General features: G+C 37.0%; 1 protein-coding gene across 19 annotated transcripts in view; it reads left to right on the forward strand.

Moving 5' to 3' along the window:
* Positions 1–11,783, forward strand: part of MYCBP2 (MYC binding protein 2) — a 289,476-nt gene that overhangs the window by 241,800 nt on the left and 35,893 nt on the right. For all 19 annotated transcript variants that reach the window (XM_059712849.1, XM_059713661.1, XM_019488555.2 and 16 more), the window contains 5 exons: positions 2,604–2,753; positions 7,367–7,527; positions 9,014–9,170; positions 9,964–10,188; positions 11,213–11,278. In XM_059712849.1, the coding sequence (XP_059568832.1) occupies positions 2,604–2,753; positions 7,367–7,527; positions 9,014–9,170; positions 9,964–10,188; positions 11,213–11,278 (759 nt within the window). The remainder of the gene's footprint in view (positions 1–2,603; positions 2,754–7,366; positions 7,528–9,013; positions 9,171–9,963; positions 10,189–11,212; positions 11,279–11,783) is intronic.

Consider the following 11,783-nt stretch of genomic DNA (forward strand, 5'->3'; position numbering starts at 1 on the left):
GACTTCCATGGTGTTCATCACTAAAGTATGTGAGTGTTTCACAAACATTATTGAACTATTTTCAAAGCATCTGTGCATTATCCCCGTTTTAGAAAGAGTGAATGAAGGCACAGAAAGAGCCCTCTAGTTTTGGATACCTAGTTTGACATGCCTGGACCTGACTTTTCAGAGTATTTAACATTATAAACCACTGTCTGCGCATAACCTTTTAACCTCAGTTGCAGCTTTGAGTGCTTGTTACATCTGTGACTTGAACACTAGGATCTTAAATGGACATCAATGAAATGACAGACATGCAAATAGTAATATGTGAAAAGTCTGCTTTAAGGGACTTGCCTAGCATCACAACAGGATGCTATCGCAAAGGAAGGAATAATATCATGTTCTGTAGGGCAGCATTGCCCTGCCTTTAACTTTACTTAACCTTTCTCTTCCTGCTTTCCCTTGCCTTAGTTCACACACATTTTCCATCTTTGGCAACAAATGAAGTGAATCTGAGAGACCACTATCTCTTTCACTACAAAATATTTATTTGTACCCATAACATCACCCACCTGTGCACTGAGTGCAGCAGGAGTCCTGTAAAGGAATAGCATATGATCACGTAATTGGACTGTATCATAATGCATACAAACAAGGGTGCCAAATCAAGGTTGTATGGGCTACCTGTAACTTTAGTATTTCCTAGATTTTGAGCACTTGACTCTGCATGCTTAAGGTTCCATCAGTTTGTTTTTCTGAGTACTGAAATAGTATACTGAAAAAACAAATTGACACATATGTTCGTCAGCAGGATGGGAAATCTTAGTTCGTGGTATAGACCTCTGCCACTTGAGCTAGCAGAATAACTGATAGCAGAAGTAGGCTGTTACCGTGCACATAGACCAGATTGGAATACCTTGGCTTTTTGGCTTTCTATACACATTGATCCTAGTTCCAGTTTCCTTTCCCATTCCCAGTCTGGTTTCTTACCGGGCTATTCCTAGCTTCCTCCACCCCTGCCCCATGCCTGCTCTGTTTCCCCTCCCATCTGTTTTCCACATTTTCATTGCCTCCCAGTATCCCTGCACTTTTCATCCAACCTCATAGGTCCTCGCCACTGCTGTCTCAATCATCCAGCCAGCCCCAGTTCTTCCTTTGTGCCTTTTGTTAAATCTAGCTTCCTTGCATTCCACTTATTCTTTGCTCTGATGGTTCCTGTTTGTATCTAGCTCTCCTTATTAATCTCAGTGCCTCTTCACATTCCCCATCACCCCCTCTAGCTCTTCATCTTCCAATTCCTAGTCTTTCCCATTGTGTCAACCTCTATTTCCAGTTTTCAGCTCCCAGGTTTCCCTGCACATTGCCATAAATCTTGCCCTTGTCATCCTGTATTTCAATCTGGTAGCTTTCTCCTGGGTGCCATTGAGGACACAAAACAGGATACCTACTCTCAGTTTGTGCCTAACATGATTCCAGCCCAGAACAGCCATAAATAGCAAAAGGCCAGCATCAATCCTTTTGTCCTGGATGGGAGGGTACACCGTGTTTTATAGCACGTAAGACGTCACTGAAAAAGGATAAATTTCTGTGGAAAAGTTTTCAAGTTAATTTGATTTAAATTAGACTCAGATTACATTTCAATTATGTTGTTACATAGCTTTAATGTACAAAACACTTGAATTTTAGACTTCCTTTTTCAGTGGAAAAAATTCTTATACATCCAAAAATTTGGAATGCTTAGTTGTTTTGTGGGATGATATGTTTGCCATCCTGTCGCTCATAGGAGCTTTATGTGAATTGAGCATGCTCTACGAGATCAGCATGTGTGGGGCCTGGGCAGCAATAAGCTGTGAGAGGTTTGATGAGGCTCAGTGAGGATAGAATCTTTAACTAAGGGTCTAGCAAGTCTAAGCATTTATAAGATGAGGGTTTTTTTTTTCCAAGGCTTTTATAACAAGGCAAAATTTAGGGGGGCATTTTGCATGGCAGGCAAAAAGGCCCACTGTTATCTAAAAGCCCTTATACAGCTCAATTTCAGTGTCTAGCTACAAAGGATGGGAGCGCTTGAGCTTTCCAAAGAAAAGGTCACCAGCATTTTTGTATACAATATATTTTCACTAGGCTAGTTTCTGGAAGTGACTGAACCTTTTTAACTATATTTTTTTTTTTCCCAAAAAATGCTTAGCCTTGGTTAATACCAAGCAAGGAAAGTTCAGTCTAAATGGTTATAATTTGGGAATGTTAAAATTACTGAAAACAGAATGTTCATAATGGAAAGTATCAGGCAACTCTAATAAGAGGTGGCTCTGTATTATAATCTTTGAATATACATAAGAGAATTGTTTTCATCATTCTTCACATTAACGTAGTTTTTCATGTAGCCTGTTTCTAGATTAGTATGCTGTTTTCCCTGTAATATATTTGTATCATTCTAAGAAGTGGTTTCTGGCTGAAAAGAAATACTGCTTTTGTAATGGTCTTTACATCAGTGTTTGTGATTAATTTACCAAAAATATTTATGAATCTTGCATGAATTATTAAAATTAATCTAATAATCTAATTAATCCATACCTCCAGCTTTCTCTAACAAATATATAATTCTATACCTAAATTTGTTTTAGGCTTTTAACTGGCTCCTCTGTAACGTCATTCAAACAACTTCTCTTCATGATATTTTATGGCATTTTGTGGCTTCCCTGACTCCTGCCCCTGTAGAACCTGAGGAAGAGGAAGATGAGGAGAACAAAGCAAATAAAGAAAATGCAGAACAAGTATGTGAGACTTCAGCATTCCTTTCCTAAATATAGTATCTCATAGAAATTGCCTATGGTTGTGCAACACATCCAGAAACACCTTCAGAAAGTGTAAAAGTAAAAGTTTATACTTTGTGGCTTTTAAAGTGAAACCATCTTAACTGTGGAATAGGAAATTCTAGGCCCTACTTTGATCTAAGATTTTATGTACAGTATTTATCAGCTTTTTTGTTTACTTTTTTGATCGTTGCTCTTAAATGTAATGTGCTTTTTATTACTGCCAAATTAATTCTGTTCTGCTCATTCTTTCCAGTCAGTGTAAAAATAACATATTGACTTAATAAAAAATACAGTTGAATGCTTAGCCTCACCTGCACTAAATTTTATGTAGCTCACTTAGCTGTTGCATGTACAATTACTTGAGTTGTTTGTTATAAGATTGTCAAGTAAAAGCCGTGTAGAATGTTGGGAATCTGAACAGAATGCCACCTTAAAATTATTCATAAATCAGTTTTTACCAGAATGCTCAGATTTCTCATTGAGTGCTGCTTCTATCCAGGCTTCCTTACCCTCAGCAATTTCAGAGCTTGAGACCTTTAAAAGCACTATAAAATGCATCACAATGAGGAAAGTATGTTGTTCACCTTGACACACATGCCTCATTGTTCCTTCTCCAAAATAGAATCATTTCTGCTCAACATGGTGCAGGGAAGATTACTTTCTGGTAGGAACTTGAGTTGAAATTATTGCAGTTTGAAAAAGATGTATTTCAGAAAGCAATAAATATCTGAAAAACAGATGGAAACTATTATGTTACCTCTAGAACAGTGGTAACTGGTCTTTTTGACAAAAAGAGGCAGGCTTGCAATATTCTCCCTGGCCATGTGACCAGGCTGTGTAATTTGATGGTAGGTAAGTAATTGGCAGAAAGTTTTTTTTTTTTCCCTTTATGTTGTTAAATGTGGCCTAGGTGGGGTTTTTTACAAAACTCAGTTGACCTCATCTTGGGTCCTGACATGCATTTGAATTATTTCTTCTCTTTAATCGCTATTTTAGTGTATGTTTTCATAGTAACAGATCTGAGTCCGTCATGGAAAGATTAGCATATATTTATATTACCTGACTTAATGGTTCTGATCTTTTCTCTAGAGTTATGAATTTGCCTGTACACTTGAAATATTCAGGTGCACATTAGATTCTTTTAATGTATGTAAAAAAGCCCAGTAGATCCATGGAAGGACTAGGATGTGGAAGACATGGGTTCAGTGGCTTTTTTGGCCTGAGAGGATTCAAGCCTATATTTTTTTACCTCCCAGAAGAATGCCCTGACCACTAGGCTGCTGTTGGGAGCACTCTTCCTTCCTGTTAATGGTTGAATTCTGTTTTCAAGAGGGCATGGCCCGGACCTGATCCAGCCATGCGTGGGGAGAGGCAGTGCAGGAATTTGTTAGCAAGGGCTGTATTAACAGCCATTGTTCCCCCACCACCAAGTTTCCTGACCAGTGGGGAGCCCCACAGGCCAGATGCCATGGGCTGCAGTTTGTGCACCCCTGATCTAGACAGCTTCAGTGGTGAAAACTTGAGTGTTTTTGTACTAAGGGCTTTAGATGAGGGTTTTGAAGATTTTGCTTTGGACTTACCTAAATACTGTTCAACTCCCCCTCTAGATGCTTTAGCCATTTTTGGACTTCATGCTTTAGCGAGTCAGCAGGCATAATTCTGTAATTCCAATTAAATTAATTTATGCATTTTAAAACAGGGATTCAACCACTTTATTAAATTTATTTTCTCTCTCCACCAAAGTAAAGCACTTGTGCCCCCAATGAGGGAGACCTCCTGTTTTTGAGGAATGAAGAGTAGGGGGAGTTCTGGAGTTTTAGGCACATAGAGCATGAACAGAAGCTAATGTTTAGCTTGCCCTCCTTTTCCTACTCGGGCCAAAGTTACAGTTGTGACCCTTTGAAATGTCAGTAGTTCTTGGCTGCTTTGCCAAAAGCTGAAACTGTAGCTGCTGCGGAAGACTGGACTCCATGGGCAGATCTAGGATTTTGAAAAGAGCTAAATACAGTTTGCAGGGCTGTGAAATGGAAGACAGACCAGGAGTAGCTAACAGGCAGTGAAGTTGCTGAAGAAAAATATAGCTTGATTAATGGAACATCAAGGCCATTAAAAGGAGACTTGTTGACATCTGTGGAGTGAAAAGCAGTTATCAGGAATCAGGTAGATTATAACAAGCCATGAATTAAATTGACTCCTTTTAGTCTGCCTAAATAGACGAGGCATTGCTGCTGCAGTGCAGTTGGTTTTAAACTTTGGGTGGAGCAGGAATCAAAGGGCTGTTGACTGCACCTGCCTTGCTGTTCCTGCTGGAGAGACAAGAAACAAAAAGCTATCTTACAGTGTCTCTGTTCATCTGTTCTAGGCAGAGAATCTGCTTCCTCTGCTTAAGACATGCGCTCCAGTTTTGGAAGGCTAATTATTATTTTGGGACGGGTGCGTGTAATGTGCAAGTCAATAGAGTGATTTTAAAGTAATCCTTAAAAAAAACTGAGTTCTAACGTTAAGCATTTTCTATTTCTTAAATAACCGTATCAGATTAATTAGACATTCAGAACCTCCCAGATATTTAAAAAAGTAATTGAAATACTATGCACTGGGTACTTCTGCTCTTAGAAATTAAAACAATCTTTTTTTTAATCAGTATTTTCTGATATTCTTAGCAGGGTTTTTTACTAGCAGAGACTGATGTATTTATTACCTTCTAGGGAGAATTCCATAAAAAACTGTCCTATTTCAAAATGGTTGTCATTTCCAGTTTCTGTGAATGGAATTGAAGTCCTAGGCTGACACCTCAGGTGGCCATTTTATGAAACCTCTCATTGTTATCAATGAAAGTAATGACATTTAACTGTAGTAGACATAGTGCTGTTGTGGACAGTAGCAAAACGCTTTAACATGGATTTAGTTATACCAATATAGAAATGCTTCTGATAATGTTAGAATCAAAATAAAACAGTGTTTTATAAAGCATCTTTTTATACTTCTATAACTGATTTTCATGGGGCTTTTGCCACTACAACTGTTGGGAATAGGGGGAGCAATCTCAGTCCTAAACTATATAATTTTACTGGCAACTTTTTGAAAATTTAGATTAGGCTCTGTGTTCCTTTCCAAGTCCTGGCCTCACAGGAAGCCACTGTCTTCCCACCTTTGTACTCATGGGGAACAATTGGAGTTGGCGATCATTTAAGAGGGCAACAATCTGTGACCTGATTTCCATTGAGAACAATTGAAAATGGTGGTCATTTTGAAATGAGCTGTTTTTAAGGGTTTCTCAGAAAACAAACTGCATCAGTCTCTACTGGCAAATATGAACAATGGCAAAAAAGGTAATTTCTTTTTTTTCCATTTTCTAAAGCTACGTTTTGTACTAGGTACACTGAACAGGGTGGCAAGGAAGAAATGGAAAAGTGTCTCTACAGAGGAATATGGGTGAAGGAGTGAAGGTGACACTACATGCATGCAGGAAAATGGAGAGGCTGGTTGAGTGGTAGCAAATTGAGGCATAGGTGGGGGTGGGACATGGAAAATAAGGGTGTGAGGTGATGGGGGTATTGTGTTCATGGGGTTGTGAACAGCTGCAAGAGGGAAGGACAAGTTGGAAGCAGGTGTATATTCTAGTTCATCTCTACTGTTTGGAAGAAACAAAGCAGCTATAAAGTCTACTTAACTGATTTATGTTCTGATTGCTTTTTCTGCTTCAGACTGACATAAAATGTAGTGATGAAAGAAATCAAAACTTGTAAAAGATGTGGTATCTTTTATTAGACTAACTAGATATTTTCAAACAAATTATTGTATTTATCTGCAAGCTTTTAGGCGCACCCACCCTTCATTTGGCATAGGAGAGAGCAGAGATTGTAAAAGTTATCCTAAGTAGAAATGAAAATTCATATTTCACAGGAGAGCTGAAGGCGTGGTAAAATCTCCTGCTTGGAAAAGTTCATTTTGTCCAAGTTAGACACAGAAAAGAGTTGAAACAGTCTTTTTACCACAAAGTCTGGTGGTGAGCTGGTAGAGGCATATTTCCTTCAGGTTATGATGTTTCATATTTCACAGAAGAATGGAAAGATGGAAAGTTCTGCTGGGCAGGAGTTTAAGTGATGAGGTATCTGTGTTCCTTTGCTCTGAGAGATGCAAATTCACTCAAACAATGGCAGGAGCCTGGGGTTAGCGATTCAGATGGTAAAATGCTTCCTACTTGTAAAATTTTGAACTTTTAATTTAAAAAAATGTAGTGATGAATGCACTCATGAAAGTTTTTAATTTTAAGAAATGATCTGTGGTACTATTTTATATCTGTCACATCATTAGAATTATCATATTGAGTTTCTTAAAATATTCATGTATGATATTTTTAATTGAAAACTCTTGGAAATTCTGTGGTAAAACTTATATCAAGATTTACATCAAGAATCATATTCCAGGAACATTGCAGTTATGCCCAAACCAAATATTGCAAGCGACTTTGTCTGCAACAGTGCAATGGTCTATTTTCATGAAAGCATTTTTTTTTTTTTTTTTTTTTTTTTTTTATAAGTAGTCATCATACATTTTCCTTTCTATCTTAGGAGAAAGATACAAGAGTATGTGAGCATCCACTGTCAGATATAGTGATTGCTGGTGAAGCAGCTCATCCATTGCCCCATACTTTCCATCGTTTGCTTCAGACCATCTCTGATCTTATGATGTCTCTTCCCAGTGGTAGTGCATTACAGCAAATGGCCTTAAGGTAAGTACAAAAATGGGGGAGTCAGAAATGTGAAAGGCTCAAAATACATCAGCATGTTTTATTAGCTAATTTTATTAGAAGATTCTCAGTGTATTTTAGAAGTCTGAAACACTTGAGTATGCTACTTTAAAGATTAGAAGTAAGATGTCACATATACACATACACCTTTGCCTGCAAAATTAGCTTTCCAGATTTAGGGTATATGTCTTAAACGGGGAAGCTGATTTTCTGCCCAGAATAGCAACAGTGTCATTTCTATTCAGACAGCTCTGAGGTAGCTAATTAACATCATGGCTTATTAGAATCTGCTTTCTTCCTGCTAATTATTGTTCACTCAACAGGTGTTTTAGTGGTCTTGATTTTCTTCTAATCAAGCTATACTTCCATCAGCAATTTGGCTGAAGAATTTGCCAGTTAGCTATTCCTGGTCTCTCTTTCCACAATTTTACAGCCTTCAGATTGTGAAATTCACACTTCTTTTTAGTTCTTTTCAAAATCGTAGATCTGCCCACAGAGTCCAGTTTTCAACAGCGGCTATGGTTTTATCTTTTGACAGAACAGCAAAGATCTTCTGGTAATTCAGCTATGAAAGGGTTAAAACTATAGCTTTTTGACTAGGTACACTCAAAAAGCCCAAAGCAAAAATCAGTCTAAGTTCTGTTGTTTTCTGTAAGCAGTGTACTTTAGATCAGTAGCAAACAAAGCACATGTTCAACCTTCAGTGGGGAGGAGAAGGAGCAAATCTTAGACCAGGTTCCACCATTTTTAAGCCAGTATATGTATGCTGAACTTCCATTCTGTTATGGGTATAGACCAGTTTTGTGTGCCAGCGTTCCATTCTGTTATGGGTATAGACCAGTTTTGTGTGCCAGCGTTCCATTCTGTTATGGGTAAAGACTGGTTTCTAGTCGCTTATACTGGTAAAAGTGTCATGTCTGTACCTGGGCTTTGTCCGAGCAGGAAAAGGAGCAAGCTGAAGATTAGGCTCTATCCTTGCTGAATGTAGCAATAGCACTAAAAGAAAAAAATTTCTTCATTCTGCCCTCCCAAAAATAGTGTGTTGTATTGGAGAGCATGTGAAAATAAAACAGTATTTTTTCCTTTTGCATTCTATACTACATGCATCACTTTAACATTAAAATGGTATTCAAGAATTCTTTAACGTATCTAATATAGTTGAATATCAAAACTTTCTGTATTCACTTGCTCATTACTGCAATCGCCATAAAGGAATATGTTGAATTATTATTATTGCCACACTTATAAAAATAACTTTCACAGGTATTCCTGCTTTTAACTTCTGCAATGCTAAGGGATGTTACTTCCTGATTTTTCTCAAAACAATAGACAATATAATTCTGATCCTGAGTCTCAAGATGTCTCAAGATGTTTTATAAAGCTATTTAACATAATATTACTGTTGCTGGCAAGAGTATTTTCAAATTCAAAATACACTTAGTAATGTTACTTCTAATTTGTTTTTCAGATGCTGGAGCCTCAAATTCAAGCAATCTGACCACCAATTCCTACATCAGAGCAATGTCTTTCATCACATTAACAACATTTTGTCCAAATCTGATGATGGTGATAGTGAGGAGAGCTTTAGTATTAGTATACAGTCTGGTTTTGAAACCATGAATCAAGTAAGTCTTACATCACTAAATAGCAAAAGTAGAAGATCAGTCTAAAACAGTAGATAAGCTCCACTCCTAATCAAACTGCAGCTTTCCAGTTCTTACTCATCTGATATTTTATTAAATATGTATTTATGAAAGTACTGAAAATATTAAAATGTTGTTTTAAAAAAATTTATTTGCATGTATAGATGCCTTCATTTTCCAGTCCTCTCTTCCTGATATTTAGATTAAGGTATTTTGATGTTGACATCCAACTATTGCTTAAGCTAAGTCCACATTCCAATCCAAAATTTGAAATATTGGCCAGCACTCTTTTCTGTCGTAGTTTTACAGGGGCATGTAGGAGAACCTTTCTAAGTTGAATTTAAATTATTTCAAAAAAAAGTTTCTAAAATTCATATTCTTCTGTGTTGCTGCTACTTATTTCCAGTCTTCTGTCCTTGCAACACCTTTCTTACTCCTTTTGTTTTTTTGAAGACACATATTGCTACTTTTTTAATGAGCATCTCTAAGACAAGAGAAGAGAATTGAGTAACAGAAAAGAAATCATGTATTATTTCTGATTTTTTTTTTTTTAATACATTGTTAGCTACTGACTTTAATTTTCATATATTTTGCTTCATGGCTGTAACTCCGTCAAGTAGGAACTGTAATTGGGTGATTCAGCATCATTGTTTCTTCTTTTAATTTAGAGAATTTATTCCTGTTAGTCCTGTAAAAAAAACAAATAGGTGTGTAAGATGTTTGTTTTTATTTGAACTACTTTTCTAAGATACTTTAAATCTTGTTTGTTTTACAGGAGTTGTGTATAGTAGTTTGTCTGAAAGATCTAACCAGCATTGTTGATATCAAAACATCAAGCCGACCTGCGATGATTGGCAGTTTGACAGATGGGTCTACAGAAACCTTCTGGGAGTCAGGAGATGAAGATAAAAACAAAACTAAAAACATCACAATTAATTGTGTAAAAGGAATCAATGCTCGTTATGTATGTGTTCATGTAGACAACTCCCGAGATCTTGGGGTAAGAGGAAATACCAATTTGCTTATCTTAAAACTCATGGTACTCTGTGTATTCAGCCACAGACTATTTCCCCATTTTCTTGTTGAATTTGATTCAGCATTCTGAACCTTATTTTTAAAAATGTTCTAATCCTCATGGATTAGAAAAGCTTCTTAACATAAACGTGATGGAAATTGATTCATTTAAACTTGCAGGCTATACAAAGCATGAAAGGAAAATTGAAGGTGCCCATTGCTTTATTCTAAGTGGTATATTAACTGTGAAACATAATCATGAAAATGTAAATGTCCACAGAATTGTTCCTCTGTTAATCCTTGTGTATAAACATATAATTGAAGAGTTTATTGCACAGTCCTAAATTGTTACCCATGCCTCCAAGTACCACAGAGACTTCCATATATACTTCCCCTTTGCGACCAGAATTTCTTTTTCCTTCTAACAGCTTCTGAGATACAGTAGTACATTGACTGTAAAACGCAGACTGTTCAAATGCTGGGGAAGTATAAAATATATTGAATTTAATATAAAACTAAATAACAAGGAATGCTGATCCTGTTTGTTAAAAGTTAAGGCTTTTAATTAAACCTGAAGCTGCAAAGTAGGTCCAGTATACTCAGAATTTAACAGCTTTGTAGTGGGCTCTTACATGAAGTATATGTAGCTATACTGCTAGATCTGTAAGTCTGCAGTGTTTCACATCTATCTTTATAGCCACCTCAGTTTGATGAAATGAGAGAATTTTCTGCTCCTTATCCGGTTTTCAATATAAATAAAACTTTTTTCATTATTTGTATGTATGTTTCTTGTTTGTATTTTTTAAGTAACAAAAACTTTATGCTGCCTTGAACAATATTTTTCTTTTAAAATATGAAATGTACAGCTTCATTAATTCCATGTAGGCATGCACACCCTCCTCTGTCTAAAAAGATAATCACGTAATGTTAATATGGAAGAAGTTACCATGCTGCTACTTGGCTTCATAATGAAGTTACTTATCTTTTTTTGTTTTGCTTGTCTGTTGCAGAACAAAGTGACTTCAATGACTTTCCTCACTGGTAAGGCAGTAGAAGATCTTTGCAGAATAAAGCAGGTAAATAATTTTATCTGTTGCTTCATGTAAAAATATCATGCCTTGACACAATGTTAATAATCTGGTGCCTGCTTAGACCAAGCCTGTTTGAGGGAGTAGTTTACAGTTGTTCCTATAAAGGCACCTCTAGGCATACAGGTAAAGAAGTGATAGGATGTATGTGTAATCCATACAATTGCCCCTCCTGCCATGCAATATGTGCATGGCAGGAGGCATGATTGTGGGATCCAGCATCAGATCTTTTCACACCTTATTGCTGGTGTATAAGGAATCCAGGATCGCAATCCCAGGCTCCCCCTGCACCAGCTCCCACTGTGTGGACAGGAGACTTGTCAGCTGAGGAGACTTTGATCTAGGGGCTCCCAGCTTGCAGGTCTCGGGATCAGTTAGGAATATGCTAAAGAAATTTGCTGTTAACACAACATTGGGATATATTAATAACAAGAAGAATTCTTGTAGTGTAAAGGAAGCATGGTATGACCTTGAAAGCTGCATTAATAGAAAT

This window comes from Alligator mississippiensis, chromosome 1 (genome assembly GCF_030867095.1).
Source record: "Alligator mississippiensis isolate rAllMis1 chromosome 1, rAllMis1, whole genome shotgun sequence".
Taxonomy (NCBI): Eukaryota; Metazoa; Chordata; order Crocodylia; family Alligatoridae; genus Alligator; species Alligator mississippiensis.